This window comes from Rhinolophus sinicus, chromosome 1 (genome assembly GCF_057876585.1).
Source record: "Rhinolophus sinicus isolate RSI-liver-muscle chromosome 1, RSI-T2T, whole genome shotgun sequence".
Taxonomy (NCBI): domain Eukaryota; kingdom Metazoa; phylum Chordata; class Mammalia; order Chiroptera; family Rhinolophidae; genus Rhinolophus; species Rhinolophus sinicus.
The window spans coordinates 142,922,716-142,950,075 of record NC_142501.1 but is presented as its reverse complement, the minus strand read 5'-3'; the positions used below and the strand labels follow the sequence as shown (position 1 = coordinate 142,950,075).

At 44.5% G+C, this 27,360-nt stretch overlaps 1 protein-coding gene, 1 non-coding gene and 1 pseudogene across 2 annotated transcripts; all 3 read right to left on the bottom strand.

The window, feature by feature from the left end:
- LOC148759279 (uncharacterized) lies at positions 1-12,653 on the bottom strand (annotated as a pseudogene).
- LOC109451711 (uncharacterized) lies at positions 10,752-27,360 on the bottom strand. Its single transcript, XM_088794396.1, has 6 exons — positions 27,298-27,360; positions 22,888-23,170; positions 22,445-22,583; positions 18,015-18,089; positions 12,579-12,850; positions 10,752-11,083 (listed from the first exon to the last, which is right to left on the bottom strand). The coding sequence occupies exons 1-5, from the start codon at positions 27,358-27,360 to the stop codon at positions 12,664-12,666; spliced, it is 747 nt and encodes a 248-aa protein (XP_088650522.1). The 3' UTR covers positions 10,752-11,083; positions 12,579-12,663.
- Positions 21,994-22,119, bottom strand: LOC141570292 (small nucleolar RNA SNORA26). The gene has a single exon (XR_012494297.1). It is a non-coding gene; the product is annotated as a small nucleolar RNA SNORA26 (small nucleolar RNA).

Here is a 27,360-nt window from a genome sequence, read left to right as displayed (position 1 = left end):
TCATTGGAAAACCTTGTTTTAATTTTAATTCCAGTATCTGCATTGTACAACCATAATTTGTGAAAACCTTTTCAAACTGTGAGCACTAAATGAAAGAAATTTGTGTTCAAAGTTCACAAGATGCTATTTTTCAATGTATGTGTGTTTGTTTTAAACTCTGAATACACTAGGTAGTATTTGCAGGATGAATATGGATAACAATACTTATGTGTTAAAATTCATAGGGACCCAACTACACATATTGTATTATACAGGCCAGAGATACCATTGGCATCCACTCTCTTATGTATTTGGAAATAAACTATTTTGATATTTTGCATTTGAGCTTCCCTGTCAATCAACATCAATAGAAAAATTATCATTTTAACCTAGCCCATTTTAAATACACAGCCAAGACAAGTGGCAGCTTATAATGTTATTAGGTTGTATTTTTTTTTAATCTTAGGTTCTTTTTGAGAAGTAAATGCTCCCTGCACATAGTTAATATAATTCAAGTATCCATTTCCTATCCATTTGACCAGTGAGAAAAATGCTGATTTATTTGCTCCCTTTTTGTAGGTAGGAAAATGAAGGCATTTAAGCTGATGTGGTATGATGTTAAAAGCTTCATCGACTTCTCTAAAGGTCATCTGTACTCTTCTGTTGTAATTTTGACTAATTTCTCATGTGTAGCTTGTGAAATCACAGGATTGTTGCCAGGTCATATTATAACATGTTTCAGCAGGCCACAACACTGCTTTCAAGGTTGCTGGCTAACTTTATGAATAGAATTATTTGTTTTTCACCATAATAATGATTGCCCATTATTTAGAGCAAGGAATTCAGGTTAAACTTTGTGCAAAAAATAAATCTGCAAGTGAGACACTTGGAATGTTAAAAGTAGATTATGGTGAAGAAGTAGAATCAAGAGCTGGAGTTTTTGACTGGCACAGAAGGTTTAAAGAAGGTAGACGTGATAACCATAATGATGTTTGAAGTGGCTGTCCAGTCATCCACAGAACACGTGAAAATACTGAGCGGGTTAGAAATTTGGTTTGCTCAAATAGCCAATTAACTGTAAGAAAAATGGCTGAAAAGTTAAATTTAGATAAGGAAACAGTCAGACTCATTCTGAAAGAAAACTTGCACATGAAGGAAGTTTCTAACAAGATTCTATTTCCTGTTGTTGTGGTGGATGATTCTTTAGAAGCCACACCAAAATAGAGCTGCACAGGAAACTGCCCCTTGGGTATACATTCAGGGCGCAGTCCTACAGTTTTGTTTCACTGGTCTTGCAGAAACTTCAGGCTGAATCTAAACTAAGCTGAGCTTCTTCAAACATTTTCACTGGCTTTATAGGTAATGATTTAAGCAGAGTACAACCTGGAGAGTTGAGTGTGACAAAATAGAGAACAAGGAGCTAAAAGTTTATTAGAAGGAAACTAGCAAACTATTACTTCAGAGGGAAAACTTGGGAGCATGTCTACCTTAATTCTCCAAGGTGAGCTCATTTGAATAATCAGTAGGTTACCTGCAGGCTCGGTGTTAAACAGGGAGCAAGGGATCAATATTACTCTATATGGAAATATCTCAAAAAACGATAAGAGAATAGCTACTTCTAAGCAGAAATATTCAGACTTGTAGTAATGAAACGTCTTTTTCTTGTGGGAGATTGAGCTCAAATTGGAAACAGGTATTCAAGTCTGTCAGCAAGACAGAAATAGGAGAGGCTGTAAGGAATGGTGGGTAGTTCGTGTAAAAATACTCTCCCCTTCCACTCCACATCCCCCACCCCACCCCAATAAAGGGGGACCTGATTTTGGTCAAAAGCTCACAAAACTTCTACATAATCTAAATCCCAATTTTAAACATTTTTCTATGTAAACTGTTCACGTTTGGAATTTGGTATGATGGGTAGACACATAGGGCTGTTTTGATCCTTCTTTCATCAGGAGAATGAGGTTCCACAGGTTGAGAACGGTTTTCATTTTCCATGTACGACTGAGTGTGGTGGTTATATCTTAAGCTTCAGCTCTAGTAAGCATTAATCAAAGAGAAGGCATTATCTTGACTATTCTATGAGACCATAAGTAGCTTCAAGTATATTATAGTCAAGTCAGTTGGTAGTTTTGCTGAAACACTAATAAGAAAGCATTGGTAATTCATGTCAGAGTTGATACAGATATGGAACAGGTGAAAATGGTCTCACAAATTTTGATAAACCTAGAAAATAATGAAGAAAAAGAATTTCAGGTATCTGTCCATTAACATTAGCATTTTAGTTAAGGAGCCAGTCAAATCATGTATTGTTCCTTCCCATAATAAATTTTGAGTTCGATAAGTTTGAACTTCTTGTTCAGAAACTTGGGTTCTTTGCTCCAGTTTCCTTCCCAGTCTCTGGTACGCTGCTGCCATCATTCAGTATTGATATTGTTGCAATCTAGACACACCAAAATGACACTATGTAGGACTTACGTCACCGCCCTGTGGTAGTGACCCCAGAAGACTAGTTTTAGTATACTATTTTTTTTCTAAAAATATATTTTATACTACTTTCTTAAAGCCTCCCAGAAACTCATGTTTACATTTCATGGAACATAAGCCAAAACTAATTGAGGTTGATTACTGAAAGATCGTCTAATTTTAACAGTCTTTATTACCTCTGGGACGCCGCTGGCCAACGCTGTATGGCCAACAAGGCAAAAATTAGAGTAATTTTTTCCTACTGTCTTGTTTCTGTTACTGAATTTTTACAACTTGAATTTTGGATGATTTTGTACTGTGTAATGAAATTTATTAAAAGTGTATATGAGTAACTGACTCATATACCAGTAAACCATAAATTGACTTTTTATATTAGTTTTGCTAGTTTTATTATGAGGTATTTGCTAAACCTCCATATTTTAGCCACATGTTCATGTCTCTCATGATTTAAACCTATAACTAAATTTTAACTTCATTGCCATACATCTGAAAATTTTATAAATTGACTAATGAATAGATAAAATTTACCCTACTTGCCCACCTCTAAAGCACTAATAAAAACACAGTGTAGGAGGCAGCTCTATTTGTGATCTTAAGCTTTCCACCTGTGTTACCTGAGGCTGCTGTAAAAAATTACCACAAACTTGGTGGCTTAAACAGAAATTTATTCTCTCATAATTCTGGAAGCCAGAAGTCAGAAATCAGTTTTCCCTGGGTCAATCAGTGTGTACTCCCTAAGGAGGCTGGGGGTGGGGTGTGTGGGGGGCGGTCTCTGTTCCTGGAACCTTCCAGCTTCTGGCCTCAGCTTGAAGTTGTATCACACCAACCTTCAAGACCAACACTGTGCACGGAACCGCCTTCAGCCTCCCTCTTTTAAAGACACTTGTGATTGCATTTAGAGCCCGCAGAGGTGATCCAGGATAATCTCCCCATCTCCAAATTCTTCGCCTAATGACACCTGCAAAGACGCTTTTTCAAATAATATATTTACAGGTTCAAGATTAGGACCTGATGTCTTTGGAAGGCAATTATTCAGCCTACTACACCGTCTCTACAGGTGTGACACGGTTTTCTATAAAACAAGGTGGTTGCCCCATACAGTCTCTAGAATAGTACTGACAACACAAACTTTCTACAGGAACAGAAATGTTCCCTATCTGCTGTCCAGCACAGTAGCCCCGAGCCACAGGTAGCTATTGTGCCCTGAAAATGCGGCTAATACAAGTGAGCGGATTTGAATTTAAATAGCTACGTGTGACTAATGGCTGTCATGTCGGACCGTGCAGTTCTAGTATCTCTGTAGTTCTAAATTCTGGAATCTGTGAAACACCTTAAAAACATTTTTCCATTTTCTCGATGTTTTACGCCCACTGGCTATAAAGCTGCTTACAACTTTCACCTGCTATTGTTTAGTCTAGTGGACTTCAAAGTTTTTAGCCAAAACCTTTCTTACCAAAAAAGTTATTGTTATTTGGAAAACCAAAGCACAGACAGAGCTGCCCTGATGAAGCTGGGTCATGGGAGGAGGGTCTGTTCCAGGCTCAGGGGCTCCACTGTTCACTGAGCCCAAGTAACTCAGGGGGCAAAGAACCGCCACTACGGTAGGACTCAGGGGAATGGAGGAATTTGTGAAACCAGTGGCTGCTCTGGAAAATGATTTGCCGACTTAAGCCAGACTTGAACACTTGCAGTTTTACATCTTTCATCTGAGTAGCTAGAAAACATTGTGATTTTTCTTGGCCCATTTTCACTTTCACTGGATCACTGTTAGTGTGGTGCCTTCCGCCTTCCTTGTTCTGCCAGAACTTCCTGTTTGTAGCCTGTTAAGGCTTTAGCACTGTTTTCTTTCTTCTTTACCTACTTAGCATTTGAAGTCACCACATAAAGGCCTTTTGTCCTACCAGTACCTTCCTCTCCCACATTACACACCACTCGCTGAGGAAACCTGAAGGCCTTTACACTGGAGGCCTCTGTCAATCATCAGTCGCGTCCAAATTCGCTGATTTTTGTCTGCTTTATTCACTGATGTGTTCACAATACCTAGACTAGTACTTAGCCCATAGTAGGTGCTCTATTTTTTACTGAACATTAAAGTCAGCATTTTAGTGTTATATAAATCCTAAATACCATGACTGTCATTTTGTTCTAATACTACAAGGACCACACAGTATTATAAAAATGATCCTTAGCACTACCAATAAATATGACATTTACTGAGTGTTATACTCACCAGGTAATTAGATGTACTATGTATAAACTCAACTTCAGAAACCACGATTCCTAGTTTATATATAACCGAAGCTAAGAAGCAACTGGGCTAAGATCACGTGGAAGGGTGGGGATTTGAACTCAGGCTCTTAATATTATGCTGCTCCTGAAAGGTGGCTGTAAGCCACTCCCTTGAATGCCACATATAATTCAACTCAATACAATGATTGATATTAAGCTTAATGATAAATGATACTGCTCCTCGTGCTGATCACGTGGGTTTATAGCATAAGTTAAATGTTTGAGAAACTATAATATGCCAGGCACTTGGCTAGACTCTAGGAATGTGGTGAGAACCAAGACAGACTGTAGCTGTAATGGTCTGGAGCCTGCAGGAGGTAGAGGCAGGGGCAGTCAGGGCGGTACATTGTACATGGAGCGCAACGTGCATATAAAGATAGGCCATTATAGGGCGCTACAGAAATCCGGAACAAAAGCATGTGTATGGGGGGGGAGGGTTGGGTGGGGAATGGGAAGGAAGGGACAATAGTAATCACAGAAAAGTTGGTTAAGGGAGGAAAGCATATGGGTGGTAGGGAGCATTCTATGTAAAAGTTACAGCACTTAGAGGCCTGAGAGGCCAGAAAGCAAGTTGCCATTTTTAGAATGGCCTAAAATATCCATCTTAGCCCTGCGTGCAAACTTTTAAGAAATCCCCCTGAAGATCACTCCTCTGCAGCTTCATTTTGCTTTTCCCCAACGTCTTTAAATATATTCCTCCTCAAGCCCTTCGCACTTGCTTTCCCTCTGCCAGAAAAGCTCTTCACCCAAATGTATGTATATATATAATCACGGCACCTCTCTCAGCTCCTCCAGGTCTTCTGTATTTGGTTCTCCCATGGCCAGCCCTATCTGAAGTTACGTCTTCCACTCAGCGTGCACATACATGCACTTTCTATTTCCCTTCCCCCGCCCCTTCTTCCCTCTAGCAATTATGGCCTTCCAACATATTTGTTGAATAAATTACCTAAAGAAGTTATAAGGCTGGGTTTTATGGTATAATATGCCATATAAAAAATGAAATTTAGAAAGAAAGGCTAGAACAGTGTTATGAAATAAGCATTAAGAATGATGTAACAGAGTAACCGCTCGGTCCTTTTGCTGATGCAGTAAAGAATTACAGATCAGCAAATATGAAGTATAGAGCAAGCAAAGTTTATTAGAATACGTTCTAAGGAAAGAAGGGGCCAAGTCGAGAGAGGCAATGACCCTGAAGGGCTCGGGGTTTAATGCTTATATGGCTGATTTCTGAGCAGGCCCTGTGTGGGATGAGATTTTGGTTATTTGATTGACGTGCGCCGGTTATATAATTATTGTCTTTCTGCGCATGTCCTTACCTATAATGCATACAGAAAAACCCGTGGTGGGGGGTGGTGTTAAAACCACAATGCTAATTTATAATTATATTTTAATGAGAGTAAGGTTATGCCAAGGTCAAGCCTTGACATTCTGCCCAAGTGCCAAAACCCGGATTATTCTGATTAGAATAATTATTCTGATTAGAATCACCTAGGTTCCCCCACCCCATCCCACCTGCAACCTCCCCACCCCCACCACGTCAGGATATCCCAATCACAAACCTAGTGGGTGGAAAGTCCAGGGGATGGGGGGAGTGCAGGTGGGATGGGGTGGAGGAACCTAGATGATGGAAAATACCGGTTGCAATACTGCCACTCCCTCCTGCCACTTGTACCTAACATCCCCCCCCTCAAGTAATAGGAACCCAATTCATTGGGGTCTCAGGATGACAGCTGTTCTGGCTGCTTGCTGCTGATGGGGACATTGTAAGGGCTTTGGGTTCCTATACTTGCTGCCTGTCCACAGGAGGTGATGACTCACAATGTCCTTCTAGGGGTCCTTGATAAATAGTGGGGTTCCCCGGAGAGAGTTGTTGGTAGTCCTGGTGAAGAACCATCTGTAACTTAATGGACTCGACAAATTTAACAGGAAGGTTAAAGAGACATGGTCCAAGCAGAAATAACCCAAGAATATGGAGAAGAACTAGCAAAGGTGAAAGAAGAGACCATAGTCAGGATCCCCAAGATTGAGAAGGGGATCCCCCTGCTATACCTGGTAATAGCTGATTATCCTGTATTTTTTTAGCCAAGTGGCATGACTGAGTATCTCCTCTGCTCTGGTTTCTACCCTAGCAGAATTGTTTATGTAGGTGCAACAAGTGGTATTCATGGCGGCACAAACTCCTCCTTCAGCAGCTAGCATATGGTCAGGTGCAATACGGTTGTCTAGAACGATGTTTGCAAGAGTTTAGAGAGTCTTGGACATCATGTAAGGCCCCTCTGGTCTCACTGGATAGTTTTTCTAATTCTGCAGTAAAGCTGCATAGGATGAATTCGCATTGTAATATCCCACCCAGGGTACTGTAAAAGAAGACACCTTCCTCCCCCAGGGAAGGACATTGTCAAGGAGCTACAGTAAGCCCGGGTAATGGAAGAGTTCTAAGTCATTAGCTGGGGTGCTGTGTGTCCCAATGTGCATTGTCCGTATATGAGATGGGGACTTAGGCACCGTGTAGCTAGGTATCCAGTCTCGTTAGGGCAAACAGACCCGCTACATTCCTGGGAGGAGTAACCGCAGCTGTAAATCTCGGAGGAGCACAGGAAGTATTTAGAAATATGGAGGAGTATAGAAAGGAGGGAGGTAGAGCCTGGTGTTGGATGACCACCAGGACCGATAATCAAGTTGCCTAAGTTTATGTAGGGTCTCTGCATTGTTGGTAGGTTTAGCAAAGATGCTGGAGTTGGTTTGGAAAGGTTTGGGACTAGCTGTATAGAAGCAAGTCAGATTGGACATGGATCGGTGTACTAGGGTGAGAGGAGTGGCAACATGGGGAGGTTGGGAATAGAAGGGAAGGTCCCTGTACCACGTGCCATTGGCCATGTGGAGGTCAGGGAAAGCAAGAGGTAAGGAGTTCCCTTCCTGTGGGTGTCTGTGGTGGACCCAGCAGTCCTTCACCCCTCCCTCTGCTACTACCCTAGAAAGCCTAGTGAATTCTTTTCCTGAGGTGTTCTATTTGAGGGAATAATTACTCCTGCTTGTTCTGTAAAGGCCAAGGGTAGGGTGATTAAAAAAAAAAAAAAAAAAGGAAGGTAGGGAGCATCTTTGAGTCTAAAGAGGGATGGAAAAAAAGAAAAGGATGTTATTTATGGCTATCATGTTGTTTTTCCCTTTTGAAGAGGAACTTGAGGTCCTCTATTGTCTGACAGGAATAGTTGTGGTCTGAAGTTGTCTCGGGCGTCATCTCCTTCCAAGGTTTTACCCGGGAATAATGTATCCAGCTGGTGATCCCTGGAACCTTAATAGCAATCGGAGAGGATCAGAGAACGGGATAAGGGCCTTTCCATAATGGTTGTAACTGGGAGGTTTGAGACCCATCTTTCCATATTTTGACTAGAATCTGAGTCCCAGGTAGATGTAAGGGCAAATCAGTTATCTTCTGGGGCTTTATTGCTAGTTCAAAGTCCCTAAGAGCTTGTTGGAATTGGTTAAGGGCTGTGGCATTTGATTTGAGTGCTGTAAAAACAGTCTAAAAGTAGACTGGAATGAAGGAATGGTCTCCCATAAAAAGCCTCAAAGGGGCTGAAGCCGAGAGTAGCTTTAGGAGCCATTTTAGTGTGGAGAGAAATAGGTAAAGCTTCCTTCCAATTTATAGATGCCCCTTGAGTAAGTTTTCTGAGGGCATCCTTGAGCAACTGGTTAGCTGTACGTGACCAGATGACTGGGGCCTCCAGAACAGTGAAGGTGGTAGTACCCAGGGCCTTGGAAATTAACTGGACAGTTGAAGAAATAAAGGCAGACCCGTTGTCACTCTGGAGGGAAAGGGGGAGCCCAAACCTGGGTACGATCTCATGTAAGAGTTTCTTTGCTACCTCCGAAGTCTTTTCTGTCTGGGTTGGGAAGGCCTCAATCCACCCAGTGAAGATGTCAATGGAAACTCGTAGATACTTATGACCTTGAAAAGGGGGCATTTGAGTGAAATCCATTTGCCAATCCTCACCTGGGAAGACCCTTCTATGTTGAACTGGCTGGATTAGGTGAGGTTTTTGTGCCCCCTGAGGATTATTAAAGGAGGTCAGGCAAGAAGTTATCTGTTCGATGGTTTTGGAGAGTCCCTTACCGTTAAATGACCTGGAAATTAAAGAAGTAAACGAATCTCTTCCTAGATGGGTAGTATCATGGATAGATTTTATTACCTTCCATTGAATGTTTTGAGAAAGAAAAAGGATTTCTTCTCGTTGAAGCCATCCAGAGGGTGTAGGTTGAAACCCTCTTTGGACTGCCCAAGCCTCTTCCTCTGAGATATAGTTAGGAGAGGGAAGAATTAGGAGTGGGCAGTAAGGCCCCCTGAACGGGATGCTCCTGGAGTATCTGCAGCCCCATTTCCATTGGCTGAGAATCTTTCTGGTGTGCTTTGCAGTGGACTGCTGCCACCTGCTGGGGTAGGTAAACAGCTTTTAGGAGATCAAGTATGTAAGAACCGTGTTTGATGGGTCTTATCTCTGGAGGTAAGAAACTCTCACTCCATACAGCTGCATGTGTATGAAGAACTAGAAAGGCAATTTTGGAATAAGTGTAGATGGTGATCCTCTTTCCTTCTGCCAATTCTAAAGCTCTAGTAAAAGCAATGAGCTCTGCCAGCTGGGCAGAGGAGTTTTTGGGTAGCTGTTTAGAATCTGACTTCGTGGATTCAAACTACGGAGTAGCCCGCTCTCCACTTTCCCTCTACTAGAGACTGCTCCGTCCGTGAACCAGATCTCATTAGGGTTTTCTAAAGCCTGAGCAGTAAGGTTGGTCCTGGGGCAGAGGGAAATGGAGTCTCTTCACACAAATGAAAGGGAGCATCTTTGTCAGGAGAGGGCAGGGTTGCCGGGTTTAGGGTACTGCAGGTAGAAATGGCAGTATCAGGATTTTCCAAAAGTAGAGCCTGGTACCTTAAGATTTGGTTGTCCGATAGCCAATAGTGGCCCCTTCCCTGAAGGGTTTGTAAAGACTTGGATGGGCACTCCCACCAGAGTAAACTTAAAAGCCTCTTCAATTAGCAGGGTAAGAGTCCCTAGAATTCTTAACCATGATGGCCATCCCCTAACAGTTGGGTCCAGGCACTTTGAGAGGTATTCCACCAGCTGAGAAGTAGGTCCTAGCCTCTGGGTTAATACCCCAAGAGCAACTCCATCCCTTTCATGCATGTATAATCGAAAGAGTTTTGTGGGATTAGGTAGTCCCAGTGCCGGAGCTTGAGCAACTAGGTACTTTAATTTTGGGGCGGACTCTTTGCGTGTGGCCCCCAGTTTAGAGGAGTAGAATCATCCTTACCCTTTAAACTGTTGTGTAGAAGTTGAGTTTTAAGTCCATAATTTGGGATCCATAGTCTGCAGTATCCAGTGAGCCCCAGGAAAGCTCTTAGCTGTTTTCTAATGGTTGGGTCTGGTAGCTCTAAGATTTCCTGAATTCTCTCAGGCAAGAAACTGTTAGCTCCCGGCGTGAGGATGACCAAGGTATGTAACCTTCTGCTAATTGTGCCTTGGTTCTGGAAATCCTGTAGCCTCGTGTAGTGAGGAAATTTAGGGTCTGAATAGTATGTTGTATGGCCTGGTTCCAAGTGGGGCAATATACAAGGTCTACACATTGTAGAATGGTCCCCCTGCTTCCCCCATCTGTCACACTGTAATCTTCTATATCCCTTGCTAGAGCCTTGACAAAGAGATGGGGCCTATCTCTACATCCCTTGGGAATGACCGTCCAGGTTAATTGTTGGTGGACCCCAGTAGGGGAATCCCATTCAAAGGCAAAGAGGAATTGAGACTGAGGATCAACAGGAATACAGAAGAAGGCATCCTTTAGGTCTAGGGTGGTAAACCTACTGGTTCCCAGTATGATGTAAGGATTAGGAACTACTGGATGCAGAGGTATCAGAGCCTCGTTTGTCACATCCAGTGCAGACAGGAAGGCTAGGCCTCAGGGGGAAGGGCAGGAGATTAAGAAAAACATAGAGACAGGAAAGATGGGATCAGGAGGTCCACTGTCCACGGATGGCAGAGCAGTGGGGCAGTTTTTATTTTTCACACGGTTTTATACTGTCTTAGAACATCTATTCTAGCAAGCATTAGAACTTTCTATGTATTTGCAAGCTTGTATATCTGCAGCTGTGACTGTGTTATCTTGTTCTTTCTGGGGGAGGAGGCTGAGGCGAGGCGTCCCTTGGATCAGACCTTGCAGGCTGCAAGGACCTTGTCAGCTGATATCCTGCTCCCCACATCTCCGCCTTTTTTTATTTAAGCTGCAGCTGGTGTTAAAAAGCAGGTTTAGAGTTGGCGTTGGATGACTCAGTAGTCGACTGAAAAGATACAAAATAAAGTATTGAGAAGGATACCAAACAGGACCCAAAAGGAGTGTTGAAGATTAAATGGGTTAAACCCTTTGAGCTGGGTTAACAGTAGAGCAATATTAGAAGGATCCAGAATCGGATCGTGTGTATGTTGCATGTCAAGGATTTCTTGATGGAGATCATTGAACTCAAGGCTAAGATTGTTATGGCTCCAGATACCCAGTACGTGGTTGAGTATCTTGTCCCACTGATACTGCGTATTATATGGAGCAGGAGTAACACAATTTTTTTGGAAATTGGCATGGCAACGCAGGCGTAACCTTAAGCATAAAGCTTCTACCTGTCACCAAGGGCCATCATAGTTGCTTCTACTGCTTTTAGCTTATATTCTATCTTTAAATCGATTTTTTTCTTGTGTTTTTAGCACAATGGATGTGTTTTGGGCCAAAGCGTTTACAAAGTGGGTGGTTTGTATGCCCTGGGTGAGGGCGGTGGCGGTGGTCACAGCGGGTCGCTATCAGGGAGATGATCACCACTTTGCCAGCTATGACCATTCCAACAATTTTTTTTTTTTTGGTTAATTGGTTTTTTATCTCCACTAGGGTTTGGAGTCCCTTATCATCATACCAAGGGCGGGACAAGTTGGTGGGTATTAAAAGGTAAGATGGCTGGTATAGTACCAAGATTTGGGAACATTTGTTATGTGCTGACACAGTTGGTTAAGTTACAATTAATGCACTCAATGCGTAGCTGTTGTTGGCTGACACTGGCGTTTAGCTGTCCCACAAGGAATGTATAGGGTGGCTGGGTGCAGGCCCGAACTCTATACATATGTTTTAACCCCAAGTCCCATGTGGATGATGAAGAGATGTTTATAAAGTCCATGGTAGCGAATGCTTGCCAGAGCTCACGTTTAGTTTTATGTTGTGGGTGGCTCCCGGGAGCCACATATCCCCCGGGAGTCATCCAATCCTGATGTGGACCAGAGAGACAATGTGACCAGTCCCATATGGTTTGGGTTAATCTAGTGACAGTATGTTCAACAGCTAGAGGGTGAGTGCACTCCAGCCAATCAGCAAATCCTAATAGTTCTATGGAGGAGGAATTAGGGCAATATGGAAGGGGTGGATGGGAAGTGGGGACAATAGTGGAAAGGTTAGCGAGTCCCAAGAGAGCAAGTTGTTGTAGATACTTGTACATATCCCATGGCCCAGAGAGGCTAGCTATTTTTGCTCCCCCCCACAGCAGTTTTGTTGATGGGTTGGACTTTTAGACTCCCCGTTATGTTCTGGGGGCCTGTGCAGAGGGGAGGACCAATGGCAACCCTGGTATAATTAAAGGAGATCCACTGGGGTGTAAGATGTCCGTTGGGGTGTCCATCAAGGACCCATGTGTTATCGACAAAGATGGGGACACTAGGGCTATCCCATGTGGCAGGGTAAAGTGTGGGAGGATTAGGAAAGAATGCCCAGAAGCTTTGAGTCTCTGCATGAGCCACACTTGCCTGCATTGTTACAATGGACAGCATGGCGAGGAAGAGTCGCTCTGGAGTCATGGGTAAGCCCTGTCGCTGTACCATGTTTTCTCCTTCAGTTACTAAGCGCCTGAGCTGTCCCCATGTGGGCAGCTGGGGTTGGCGGCTCTGCAGAGATCCAGGGATCACTACACTTGGTCTTAGGTTGATGGGGCTCATGGACGGTGTCTTGAAGAAGTAGTCCGGGTCCATCACAGTGTCTCACCAATCGTTCTGGTCGCCACCAAGGGACGTTTGCGTTCCTAGGGAAAACAGAAACATGACCTCTTCCCCAGACTAGCACAGGATCGGGCCCATGCCAGGCATTTTCAAGAGGTTCTCTCCATCGTGCCATGGGCAGCGGAGGGTGTTCGGGTATCCAGTGTCATTCCGCTGCTGTGCAGCCGGAGGCATCCGCGTTTAAAAATTGAGGGTAAAAAGTTAATGGTTCAAGATATTGTTGGGTGTTGCCGGGGTAATTCCCCCTTTTTGTTTCCATATTTATGTTTTGAGCATGCTCTGCACGTTCTATGATTTTTTTGTCCTTGGGGGTTATACGGGATCCCTGTGGTATGTGTGGTCTTAAACTGATAGCAGAACTGAGCAAAAGCTTTACTAGCATATCCGGGGCCGTTGTCCGTTTTTAATTGTTGAGGGAAGCCCATTACTGAAAATGCTTGAAGACAATGACTAATGACGTGGGTAGTTCCTCCAGGTTGTGTAGTGGCAAATAAGAACCCGGAACAAGCATCAAGAACAACATGAACATAAGGGATATTTCTAAAGGAGGGAAAATGAGTGACATCCATTTGCCAAAGTTGGTTGGGGAGTAAACCTCTGGGATTTATTCCGTAGCAGGGTACGGGGAGATGGATCTGGCACGTGGAACAAGTTTTGACAATGTCGGGCCTCTTTTTTGGTAATACCAAACTGACGCCACAAGGCAGCAGCGTTTTGATGATAGGTTATATGGGATAGTTGGGCCTGTGTGATGGGAGTGGATTGGGATACCTGGGCAGCCAGAAGGGCGTAAGCTTGGGGGTGTGTGGTCTGGTCAGCAATGTCATTGCCTAGAGTTAGGGGCCCAGGGAGTTGAGAGTGGGCCCTGATATGGCCGATATAGCTCGGTTTTGGCCTGGCCTGAATTAGCTTTTGGAGTTGGCAAAACAGATGAAAGAGTTCTTCATCAGAAGTATGGCCGATGACAGCAGTCTCAATTGTCCTACTGACCGTGCATAAGCAGCAGCTATCGGAAAAGATGTTAAGAACCAGGTATGGATGGAGCTCTAGGGCCCAAATCAGGGTAGCGAGTTCTGTGTGCTGGGCAGAGGCAAAGTGTGTTTGCTTGGAATGTGTCTGTGAGTATGTACCACGGCTATGTCGTTACTGGAACCATCTGTAGAAATGGTAAGCTCGTTAGGAATAGGGTTAGGGGAAATTACCTTGGGGAAAATTATCGGGTTTTGTAGCAGGAACTGAGCTTATTGGCAGGATAGTGGCAATGTTTGCCGGGAATTGGGCAAGCGCCAGCTGCCAGGTATCTGAGTATTGGAATAGCCAATGTTGTTGTTTTGGGGTATAGGGTACAATTATAGCCTGGGGGGTCATTGCCTATAAGCTGTCTCAGTCGTTTTTGGCCTTTGTGAATCAGAGTGCCAACGATGTGTTAATAGGGAAGGAGTATTTTGGGGCCTGTATTGGGCACGTGGAGCCACTCGATTGGCCCCTGATCTTGCCATAGGAGGCCTGTAGGTTGTGGCTTGGGGGGAGGGGGGGGCAAATAGTAAGCTTGATCGGCATGGAAGGGTCGATCCGAAAAACCTGGGTTTGTTGAATGGCTTTGTTAACTAGTTGAAGAGCTTGACGGGCACTGGGGGACAACTGTCGAGGGGACACGGGGTCAGGGTCTCCTTTTAGAGTATCGAAGAAAGGCTATAGTTGACCCGTAGTTATGCCTAAATGTGGACGTAGCCAATTGATATCCCCTAATAACTTTTGGAAATTATTTAGTGACCGCAGGGAATCGACTTGGATTTGGATTTTTTGTGGTCGTATTGTTCTTTGAAGAATAGATATCCCGAGATAGGAGAATGGAGCAGCCTGTTGTACCTTTTCCGGGGTGTTAAGGAGGCGCTCAGTTCTGAAAATGCCTTTTGTAGGGTCTCTTAATTTTTATGGGCAATTAGAACATCATCTATATAATGAATAATATATGCATCGGGGAAGCACTTTTTAATAGGATTAAGAGCTAAGGCAACAAAGTTCTGGCACAGAGTAGGACTGTTGGCCATCCCTTGAAGGAGGACCTTCTATTGGTACCATTTTATGGGGTTTTGGAAGTTTATGGGTTAAGGAAGCTAAAGGCAAAGCGTTTTTTTTCCTTAAGGATCCAAGGAGATTGTAAAGAAACAGTCTTTAAGGTCAATAATGAATAAGCAAAAGTCCCATGGTATAATACTGGGTGTGGGAAGGCCAGGCTGGGTGGCTCCCATAATCTCTATTGTCTGATTAACCTTGCGGAGGTCTTGTAACAACCTCCATTTACCTGATTTTTTTTTTTTTTTATTACAAATATTGGAGTGTTTCAAGGGCTATTGGAGCGCTGGATATGACCAGCAGCAAGTTGTTCAGCAACTAGCTGTCGTGCTGTGTGGAGTTTCTCCTGAGTTAGGGACCATTGGTCTATCCACACAGAGGTGTCAGATTTTTAAGTTATTTTTTTCTGTGGTAAGCCCAGTTGGGGTAGCAGGAGTTACCAAGTCCCCTATGTTAAATTTGGATATCCTAATCCTAATTTGTCATTTTTGGCTTTACCTGTATGGCGGCTGTTATTCCCTGATGGCTTTTTCCTAGCCCCTGTGAGGGTAGGAATCCCTGATTGAACATCATGTGGGAGATCTGAGTACTTGGACTGTACACCGTAACGTGCATCTGACTCAACACATCACGTCCCCAGAGGTTGACATAGTCTTGGGAGGACATAGGGACAAAAGGTTCCCTGTTGTCTGTCTGGGTCTGTCCAGTTAAGGATCTCTGAACTTTGTAAGGGGCCTTGGGCCTGTCCTATCCCCTGTACTTCTGTCGTAGTATGAGTAGTGGGCCAGGATGTGGGCCAATGGCGGTGGGCAATAACGGAAACATCAGCTCCTGTATCTAGTAGACCCAAGAATTGTTTTCCTTGTATCCACAGGGTTAATTTGGATCTTTTTTCTGGATTTGTTGTATTCAATATACATCAGAAGAGCCAAAGCCTTGAACGCCTCGAGCCTTTGATAAGAGTACTTGCCCTGCTTTGATAGTGGGAACTAAAACCAATTGTGTGATTCTGTCGGTGGACAGCACCTGGACAATATTTCTGATAGTATGGGCCATGACCTTGATTTCTCCCTTACAATCTTTATCTAAACGCTGGGCAGTATGTGAAACCCCTTCATAGTGAAGCTGCTTCTCCCCAAGATTAACCCCACGGTCCCTGAGGGAATAGGCCCCCATATACCGGTGGGAATCGCTTGCGGTCCACCTCGGGGGTTAATATATATCGGGAGGCGGGACTGAGGTCCAATCCTGCGATCCCGGGCGTGGCCCCGCATAACTGTTGGAGTGTGGATCGGCTGGGTTTTGGAGAATTACTGGTGGTGGTGTTGTCAAGGACCCCATTTATTTGACAGGGCCAGGGTCGGCCCTGTCGTCCGTCTCCCTGAATCAAGTTCCTGAAAGCATCGTGTTGTGACTGACACTCACTGAACCAGTGTCGCCCACGACAGCACCGTGGGCATATCCCGGGGGCGCACTGACGGGCTCCCTGTTCTACCTTAGGGGCAGATGCCGGGGGTGAGCGGGATTGACCCTTTTGAGGGAATTCTCTCGCAAAGTGGCCGGGTTTTCCACACGTATAACATTTGTCTGTCTGTCTGTTGTTTTCTCGGGCTTGGGCCAACCTGTCCATAGATCAGGAAGAGGCTGCTGCCAGAGCAGCGCCCTGGATGTGGGCAGGGTCAATATCCGAGGCTAGCCGAATAAAATCCAACAAAGTGCCTTTTTCTATACGGTCTTAATACAGCCTGACGGGCCATTGGCATTTTCAGACAAGCTGTTTTGTGAGAATTCAACCCGTTTCAGCATCTGTGATTACGCGCGAGACAGCCTGTAATAGGCGGGACACAAAGTCTTGATACAACTTAAGTTAATTTTTCCCCTTTTGTACCCAGGGTGGGCAGGCTGCGCCAGACTTCAGTTCCCACTATGTTAATTTGTTGATAAGCTTGTAGGGGATAACTCAGCTGCTGGCCCAGGGGGCTGAATTGACCTCTTCCTACCAGCATGTCATAGGTAATAGGCACTTGATGAGCCTGATTTCTCTGTGCTTGTTTGCACAATTCGGTCCATTCACTCTTCTATAACAGGTAGTCCCCCCATTAAGGCAAGGCCTAGTTAGTCTTTCAATCATTGGGTGTTAGGGCATCAGTTTGTAAACGCTCTAGCAAGGTAATGGTAAAGGGGGCCGTACACCCATTGGTGGCACAAGCCATTTTGAGGTCTTTAAGCATCTTAAAAGGAATAATTACATGTTCACTAACTTGTTGTCCGTTGACTGCGTTCTGTCACAGGGTACAATTGAAAGCCGGAAGTGCCGTCCCCTTTCCCTGGCCTGGAGAACACCCCTTTGCAAAGCAAAGCATGTAGGGATAGGGACTAGAGGAGAGAGGGAGCAGGCGCAAGGGGACATTTTTGTCCAAGATCTGGGGCAGCAGCTTGGGGTACGAGGGGGCGCCTGTGGCGGCGTTCCACAAGAAAGCTTAGCAAAGGCCGCAAGGATGTCAGCTAAAGGGGAAGACTCATCGTCCGTATCAGAGTCCTGGGGGCTGGAGGGTTCGGAAGAGTCATAATATTTTTGTTCCTCATCATGAAGTTCTTTCCCGTAATGGGGGTGGGGGTAACTGTTTATCTTGTACTGGCGGCGCCGAGGGAGCGACAGAGCACTTCAGTGCTTCATACCCCTCCACTGCATTGTGTAAGACCTGAGAGAGCCCTCCCTGTGATGAGGGGGGCGGTAATCTCGAAACCTCTGGTGAGGGGTCAAGTGACTCCTTTACTAAGTTCCAAAGCACAAAGGTGGGGATGGGAAACTTAGAGCGGCCTTCAGCCGTGAAGCGGTCACGGAGTTGCTGCCCAACTCTCTCCCAAGTAGCGGGATTGACTGTGCCCTCTTCAGGGAACCAAAGGCATGTCTCGTGTATAAAAGACAGGAATTCCATTTCCTGGCCTGAGAGAACACTACAGCCGTGAGCCTTAAGCATAGCCTTTAGCATTTGTGCAAAAAGGTCCCTTTCTTTGGACCAGTGCTGTCCCATATTTTTCTCCCGATTGAGCTTAGCTTGCTTGCTCCCCTCATCCACCTACAACTTCACGGGGAGTCTCCTCACTTACCTGTTTCTTCTTCCCGTACTCGGGTCCCTGTTCAGGCGCCACTTGTCGCGTCCAGTGCAGACAGGAGGGCTAGGCCTGAAGGGAAAGGGTGAGAGATTAAGAAAAACAGACAGGAAAGTTGGGATCAGGAGGTCCACTGCCCACGGATGGCAGAGCAGTAGGGCAGTTTTTATTTTTCACACGGTTTTATACTGTCTTAGAACAATTGTCTATTCAAGCAAGTATTAGTAGAACTTTGTTATGTGATTTGCAAGCTTGTATGTCTGCGGCTGTGATTGTGTTAGCTTGTTCTTTCTGGGGGAGGATGCTGAGGCGAGGCGTCCCTTGGATCAGACCTTGCAGACTACAAAGACCTTGTCAGCTTACATCCTGCTGTCCACATCGTTTACTATTCTTAGGTGTTGAACAAGGTGATAGGTTCCATCTTTTTTCTTTACTGGAAGGATTGGGGTATGACAAGAACTGGTGGGGACCGGAAGCCCATGTTGTAAGAACTTCGAAATTGTAGGTTGTAGGCCTAGCTTGGCTTCTGGCTTGAGGATATTGCTTTCGATTAGGGAAGTGAGAAGGATCTTTGAGGCTAATGAAAACTGGGGTAGCCGATTTGGGTCCTCCAGGGATACCCCTGGTCCCAAACCGCAGAAGTGGTGTGAGCCTCCCAAACCTGACTGGGAATGGGCTAGAATCCATTGGTAGTATTAATCATTGGAGAGGAGTCATGGCCAGTGGTGTCCCTCCAAGAATGATCTCGGTTCCTAGCCTATACAAAACATCCCTGCCCAGTAGAGCTGGGACATTCTGGCCTAGTAAGTGTGGGTAAATGAATATCCATCCCACAGACAACATAATGGGGGAATGAAAAACTTCGAGGCTGGCTTGCCTGTAACTCCCAGGACAGTACAAGATTGGGAGACGGGTCAGGAGAAGGAAGTTAGGACAGAATAGGTAGCCCCTGTATCTAATACGAATTGACCGTGTTTCCGTGAAAATAAGACCTGGCTGGACCATCAGCTCTAATGCGTCTTTTGGAGCAAAAATATAAGACCCGGTCTCTATTATAGTAAATTAAGACCGGGTCTTACATTACTTTTTGCTCCAAAAGACGCATTAGAGCTGATGGTCCAGCTAGGTCTTATTTTCGGGGAAACACGGTGAATTGTCCTTCCTGCCACATCCATTTGCACCCTTGGCTCCAGTCCAGTAAGAGACCTCCTTTGTTGAGGCCGACTGGAGGGGGATTTATCAGTCCTGAACAATCACCTGCATGTTGGAGGGCAGTCCTGACCCAGGTGTCCTTCGATCCGTGGGGCAGTGGCCCAGTGCCTCAGATGCTTGCATTTGTAGCAAGCATAGGGGGCCTCTCTGTTGGGACCTTCTTTGGCCCAGTGTCCAGGTACGCAACAGATGCTGTCCTTGTTGTGGGGAGCGAGGTGCTCTTGGACAGTGGCTGGCAATGAAGGGCCACTAGCTGTGGGGCATACCTAGCATCCTTCCTTTTTTCCTTCCAAACTTTGGCCTTGGTTTCCTGGTTTCAATACTAGAAGACCGTATGGGCAGTGGTGAGCATCTCATCCAGAGTATGCCCTGGTTCTTGAATAACCTTTTGAAGCTTCCACCTCATATCTGGAGCTGATTGGGTTAGAAATTTATCTTTTATCTTTAAGGATTATTTGGCCCTCATAAGAGTCGAGATCTAAATCAGTGTTTACTGAGGGCTTCCCTTAATCTCTCTAGGAAAACAGGTTCTCTGTCAGGCCTTGGCAGATAGCCGATACCTTAGAATAACTTATCGCCTTCTGCTAGCCAACCTCGAGACCCACTTTAACACAAAGTAAGAAGTGCTCTTTCCCATTTTTCAGCATTGTTGTAATCCCATCCAGAATCGATGGGAAGAATGGCTATATCTGATAAACGTCTGTCGTTCGCATTATTTCCTGGCCTTCTTTAGGACTCTTCTGCTCAGTATCAGGTAAGGTCTAATAGTATAACATTCCTCCACATAAGATCACAAGCCAGAGTAATATGATGGAATATTTCAGTTTATTTATTGGGATAATAGGTCCAAATTCTCCTGCAGCCTCGAATAATGGACAAACTTTGGCCGCACAGGGGGCCAAGAGGAGATGGTCCTGGAGGCAGAGGAGTGGGTCCCGGGTATGAGGGTGGGGTTGGATATATAGAAGAGGATCCCGAGGGAGTGGAAGAGTTAGCCTATTGAACAGGAGGGCTAGGGGCAGGTTTTTCTCCAGATATAGACGAGGGACTAAGCCCACATTTACAAAAGAGGTCTTCGGAGTCTCGCAAATAAAAGAACATCTGAATGTAAGGGATCTCAGGCCTTTTGCCAAAGTGTTTGAAGAATAAGTCTAACTGAAGGATGGTGTTATAATTTAGGCTCCCATTTAATAGCCAGAATTCCCCAACAGGGAAGCGAGATTGGGGCCAAGGAGGTACGGGAGCAGTAAAATCTGCCTGACCAAGGCAAAGGGCCAGAAATAGAAATCTTAGATTAGAAAAGCCAAATGTTGGATGAGAAGTTCAGGAGTGTCTGACAGAGGGAACCCCCAGCTGCTTGGCTCAAAGAGGGTACCTGTCTCTGCATGTGTTTTGGAGATTAGCCTCAAAGATTGTTAATAATCTGTGGAAATGAATTCCATATGGCCAGTCAGTCTGCAGGTGTCCCCTTCTGAGGTGGCCGGGGTGATGCCATTCTAGGCGATTACAAAGAAAATGTACAAAAAGAGTTCTAGCAGAGCTCCCCGAGGGAGAACATTTGTCCTGCCCTACGGTCCAGTTGTCAAAATACTGACAAGTACACTCTCGGACCTCCAAGAGAAAAGAAAACAGGTATCCCAGAGGGTAGAGGTGAGTAGGAGACCGAAGGGTAACTTTTGCATAACACTGCAAGGTAAACGCTAAATGCCTTTATTTAAGACTTCTGGAAAATGAGGTATTTGTAGACATTCAGAATTGGGGAACAGGAAGAACTTCTAGCACTCGCTGGGCTCTGTTCGTCTTGCTGCAGTCACTTTTCTTCCCATATGAAAACTTCCCCCATCACCTCCAGCACTTACATAGTCTAATAACCTAGCACCATTGTTCCTTCTTACAGCTCATTATGCTACATTCATAAAAAGCACCCAACATACACTCCCTTTGTACCAAGTTTTGGAGAACTTCTGTAGGTTTTTTGTAATTAAATACTGTGAAGAGCTTATATTCTTAATAGCTCTCCCGTGGTCTTTTCCCCGAAAACTGGCCTAACCTGTTTAAATATTTCTACTTTTACACCAGGACACTAAATCTCAAGAGATAAGTGACTTTCCAGATGTCACATAGCCAAGTTACATATGAGGCTTCTTCAGTCACTACCTAAATTGTTGCTTCACATATAAAATGAGAATAATATCAACTTCATTGAATTGTGAGGATTAAATGAAAATAAAGCAACCGCTACACTGCCCCTTCACCACCAGCACTGTGCTACTGCTCTAACTCCTATGAGAGCACATGGTTGCTATAAGTTATATAAGAATACGTGACTTCTGTAGAGGCACTTGTGTATTGTAAACTGTAAAGTGATAGTATATACCTCAGTGAAAATACCAGCACCACAGCATTCCAGTTTCAATGGCTTGTACCTGTAGTTTTCAACCTATAAAAAAGTTTTTAAATGACCTTTTATATAGATAGAAATAAAAAACAAAAACTTTGAGGTACATTCTTTTCAGTTTCTCTGAAAGGATGTCCAGAAAAGGCTGTGTGTATACGTGTCCCATCATCTGGATGTTTTCCACCTTCAAAGTTAACCAAAGTATCCAAATTCCCTTATTTTATCTGAAAACGCTAGACGGTATCCCCAGAGTTTATAAAGCATGCCTGAAGGTATCAGTCAAAGCTGTTACATTTATCACTTTGCTATTAACTAGTAAAAATATCACAAAGGCTCTTAAACTGAAAAGAAAATTTCTTCAGGTTCAGCTGTGACTCCAGACAGGATCCAAAGAGGAGTTTTACAATCTCTTCTCTGGGTTTTATGGAGACTTACCTACTTTACCCTTCTGTGTTAGCCTCTTAAGACACTGGGTCAGCCTTAAAAGGGCACAAGAAAGGGCGATCTGGGTTGTTTTTTTTTTTACAGGGTTCTCTACGATTTACTACACTATTGTTTCCTCATATCCCGTGGATTTCAGCAGTCTTTAACAAGCCCGAAAACCCATTAGAAGCAGCTGTCTGTCGGGTGGTGCCCGTGACCGTCAACTTCCTTTATGTTAATTGGAGTCAACTTCCTTTATGTTAATTGAAGTTAACTTCCTTTATGTTAATTGGAGCCGGATTCTGGGCTTTGTACCAAACCCGCGCCAGGAAGTCTCCATTGGCCACTTGCTAGGACCTGGGCCATTTCATTTCCTACAAGGACGGGGACATACCTGCGCTTAGAACTCGGAGCGCTGCAGCCCCGCAGACGCTGGAGACAAACTCCCCAGGCCCAAGGTCGGTCTGGGAAGGGCTCTCGACCCCGCAGGCGAAGCCACCCCGAACCAGCCACAAAGTAGCTGAGGCCGCGCCCTGCGGAAGCAAATCTCAAAGTTGTTATCCCGCCAGGCCTGCCCCGGGGAACCCTCCAGGCGGCTCCGCGCGGTGTCTGTGCCTCGCCCGGCCCCGGGACGGGCACAGCCGCCCGCCCCTCCGGGCCGCCGAGGGCTGCTCTACCCCTCGGTTCTGGCCGCCGGGAGCAGCGGAGCTCCGGGCGGGCAAAGCTCGAGGGGACGCGGGGCGAGCCCAGCCCCAACCCTGCCCGTGGCCCGCCAGGTGTCCTCCCGCCGCGACCCCCCCGCCCCCGAAAGGGGCTGGAGACCGAGCCCACACTCACCGCCCAACTCCGCGTGACTGAGGCCGGTGATTCGGTGCAGCGCGGAGATCAGGAAGGAGGCGCGGGGCGCGGCAGAGGGCGGAGGGGCGGGCAGCCAATCCCCAGGAAGGCTCCGGGCCGGGCGGGGCGAGCCCAGCCATTGGTGCCCTTGGTCCTCCGCCCGCCCAGCTCCTTCCGGCTCTTTCCGTGGCGGGAGGATGAGCCAAGCCTGTGCAGAGCATCTTCCTGGGAACCTCTGGGAGTTTTGGTACCTCCTCAGGCTTTGGCTCTCGTGAATCTGGTTCTTTCAGGCCAACGTACCTTCCTCGGGTCTCTACTGGGGAGGTTCTAGCCGTTACCCCAATGGCTGGGCCATCACCCTGAGATTCCCTTTCCTGCAACTACACTAGTCCAGTATGTGTTTTAGAGTCCGTCCTGATAAACCGTAAGCTTAAGGAGAAGCCAGGACCACATCGCTTCCAACAAGCTTACCCCATGGCTCCTCCTAAACCTGGGAGGACCAGCCTCTTTTCCTCATGCTCTCTATTCATTCGTTTGTAGTGTCGATAAGTAGACTGTAATTAGCCAGGGGTGGGCCACTATAAGCCTTTCCTCGGTGACAGACTCAAACATGGCAAACAAATAAGTGGAATAAAATTGGAGTATATACTTAAACGAGAATTCTATTAACATTTTAAGAGTTTACCATCTGTTAACAAGTATAATCCGCAAAATATCTTTTATCATTTCCACATTACAGGTGGGGAAACTTATGTTGAGTAACTTTCCAATGTCACAGAACAAGGAGCAAGTACCGTGTTTCCCCGAAAATAAGATCTAGCCGGACAATCAGTTCTAAAGCGTCTTTTGGAGCAAAAATTAATATAAGACCCTCTCTTACTTTAAGACCAGGTCTTTAATATAATGTAATATAAATATAATAAATATAATATATAATACATAATACCGGGTCTTAATTTTTGCTCAAAAGACGCGTTAGAGCTGATTGTCTGGCTCTTATTTTCGGGGAAACACGGTAAGTGGTGGATCCAGGATTTGAACCCAAATAGTCTGAAGATCTAGCCCCTCAGAACACTGTACTACACTACCTCTCATAAGGTGTGTGGGGTGGGGCAGGAAGAGAAACAATGGCCTACGTTTCATTGGTTGATCATGATAGGCTTCCCTGGTGGTGGTGGTGGTCTGCCAGCACAAAGAACAGCTTTTGGTGGAGCCCTGGGACAACTGGAAAATGCTTGACCTGTTTAAGGACCCAGAAGTAGAAATGGAACTGAAGGATGCAGGAGCTGAGGTCCCCTGGCTTGGGGACCACAGCATGCCAGAGGCCCGGATAGAGTTTGTGTTTTATGCTAAAAACATGGAAAGCTGTTTAAATGTTTTTTAACAGGGATGATAGGACCTGATGTAGGATGTGGTTTAGGATGTGATTAAGATGATTTTGGTGGGGAGAAGAAATGAAATAAAATTTATCAATAAGTTCTAGCAGCCAGCCACTATTTCGCAGAGATTCATAAGATCATGGTAAAATGGGTTAAGGTGGCAGAGGGAACACCAGTTTGCTGTCTCTTCACTTTTCCTATCTCAGAGTCTTACAAATATGTAGCAGAAAGCAGACCTGGGTCACCAAGCTGAGATTCAACAACATGACCCTGGCTGTAGGAAGAGCTTGGTCAGAGCAGGCAGAACTAATAGGTCACTAGGAGATGGATCCAGTTACCAGAATTAGGCAGGTCTCAGTCAAACTGAGGGTATGGGGGTAGTGGAGAAGCTTTGGTTCTGAACCCCAGGAATCTCCCCTATATAAAATAAGATTTCATTTTAGAGACTCAGAAATGATGGGTCAACTTGTAGAAAGGTTCCCCAAGATTCACAAACTCAAAACATCACCATGGCCAATCGCCTGCATTCTATGAGCAGCTACCAAACCCCTGGACAAAAAAAAAAAAACCTAATGGGAAATGTTCTGGGAACAGACTAACACTGTTTTCCTCCACGCTCCATGGGATGAAATATACATCATATGGTCCTCTATTTTACTGTCTTGCATAGAAACACATTAATCCCAATATTTTCCTCAGATTTACTTTTAATTCACTTTTTTTTCCAATATAAGAAAGTCCTAATAATAAACCTCCATTCTTGCCCTGTCCCCCTTCATACCATTTGGGTGGTAAAATCCAGCTTGTTTATTGTTGATAAAATCAGAATGAAGCTAGACATCATGTACAAAGCAAGAGGGAACTCTGTTAAAAGTGAAATGGAGTTAACCAAGAACTTGAGAACAACTTGTATCTGTTTATTTGTGATTATTTGTAATTTATTGTTTGTTCATTATTTATGTATTGTTTATACCCTATTTTAGTCCAAAAAGGATTTGACTGTAGTTTACAAGAGTATATTACAATGAGATTTTAAAAACAGAGTGAGGAAATTGAATGCAGGGAAAATAAAGTCTGGGGCTAATACACAAAATATAGTCCATTAGGCTCTGTACACTTGCTGGAAGAAGGTCAAATTTTTTCTCTGAGCTGCCTGGGCGTCAATGTAAAAATATGAAAATAGAAATAAATCAGACACTCAAAAGAAATACAGATCTTCCTGAAAGAAATTTCCTCCATGGAGTTTCATAAAGAGTGTACTGCAGACCAACCTCCGTGGTATGAATAACCTAAAAAGAATGTTTATAATCTCTCAAACTTTCATGTGTCCAAGATTTTTGATGTCCAGAGTATTTCCTAGTCAAGGTGTTTCAGCATACTTAAGCTCCATTAAAACAAAAAAAGTTTTTTCCATGTCCTAATTATCATGTGGCAAGAGGGTTATCAGTCAGGCCAGATGACATTTGAGAAGAAAATTAGATTCTGATTATGAAGCAAATAGGCCACACTCTACTGTAATATTGAAATTAGTCACTGAAAACATAAGTCAATGCTCCCATAAGAAAGATTTGGTGATTTGGATTAATTCCCTGGTCAAAGATTCTGCATTGTGTTTTATATATAAGATTATAAGATTACAAGTGTAAAATTAGGTTCTGAAACAATATACCTCCAATAAGAAGTCCTCCATGATAAAATGCTCCCTCCAACACAACATCAAAGTGCAAATTTGTACATCAAAGTACAAATTTATTTTGCTGTGAAATTAATTAGTTTCTTAGAGTATGTATCAACTAAATATGCAGTTAACAATAATTTCATCCTCTTAGAATTAAAGTGGCTTTTGAGGAAAGAATTTGAATAGCTTTTCTCTTTTTAAAAAATGACCAAGGAACTTTGAGCCCAGTGCTTTTTTACTCTGACCCATTGACGGTCATTCCCCATTCCCTCTCCCCACATCCTCTGGCAACCTCTAATCTATTTTCTGTCTCTATAGATTTGCCTATTCTGGACATTTTGTGTAAATAGAATTACATAGGATGTGGTCTTTTGTGTCTGGCTTTTAAACTTAGCATACCATTGTCAAGGCCCAACAAATAAGAGTATGCAGTGCTGGGGACTTCATTCCTTTTTATGGCTGAATAATATTTCATTAACTGGATATACTGAATTTTGTTTATCCATTCATCAGCTGCTGGAGATGCCTTTGACTTTTTGAAGAAACCGTGTCAGCTGGCTGATTGCTTACTCTTGATACTGTTTGTTTCTCTATCCTCTGTTTTTCTCATAGGCTTGAGAGAAATCCCACATTCTTGAAAACGTGGTCGTCAAACTTGAGGGTATGAAAGAACCACCTGACACACTTGCTAACGGTGCAGAATTTTAGGCCCCATCACGGGGGAGTTTGATTTAGTAGGCTTGAGAGGACGCCCAGGAGTATGTGTTTTCAACACACCAGTTGATTCTGATGCAGGTGTTCCCAGAACACAATTGGAGAAACTCTGTATCCTTATACCTTGATTTTAATGGCACTTAACAATTCATAGGAAAGCCATAGAAGCAACTGGTAGGTCATTGATTAAGACTTTTTTAAAGATAAAGTTGGAAATATTACTTAATGGAATTACTGAAAGGGCCTAAGTTGACATCCTGGCTGATGTCTTCTGGGTTGGAGATAGACATTTAAAGGAATGAAGACCAACAGAATTGTGTTATGGTTGTTACTTAGCCACTCTGGAGTGAATGAAATAGCCAAATTTAGCTTTAAAGGCAATGAAGCCAAATAGCCTCTAAGAATTAAATTATTGCATGGATCTTTACAGTATTGACCTCAAAATTTACAAATGCACTCAGATTAATTACTCAGAGTACTTTTGGATTCAGGAAACTTTTTTTTTTTTTGCTCCCGCCCCGCCATCCTGGTTTTTAAGCCAGTTTCTCGGTCTAGTTGCAGGGTGCAGCTCCCTGGCCCACGCTGTTATCAGCCCTGCGTGAGGTGGGGGGGTGCCCTGAAGCAGTCCACCTCACTGACAGCTGCCAGCTGCTCACGATGGCTGCCGGCCAGCGCACCCACAGGCCGCTCACTGACGCACAT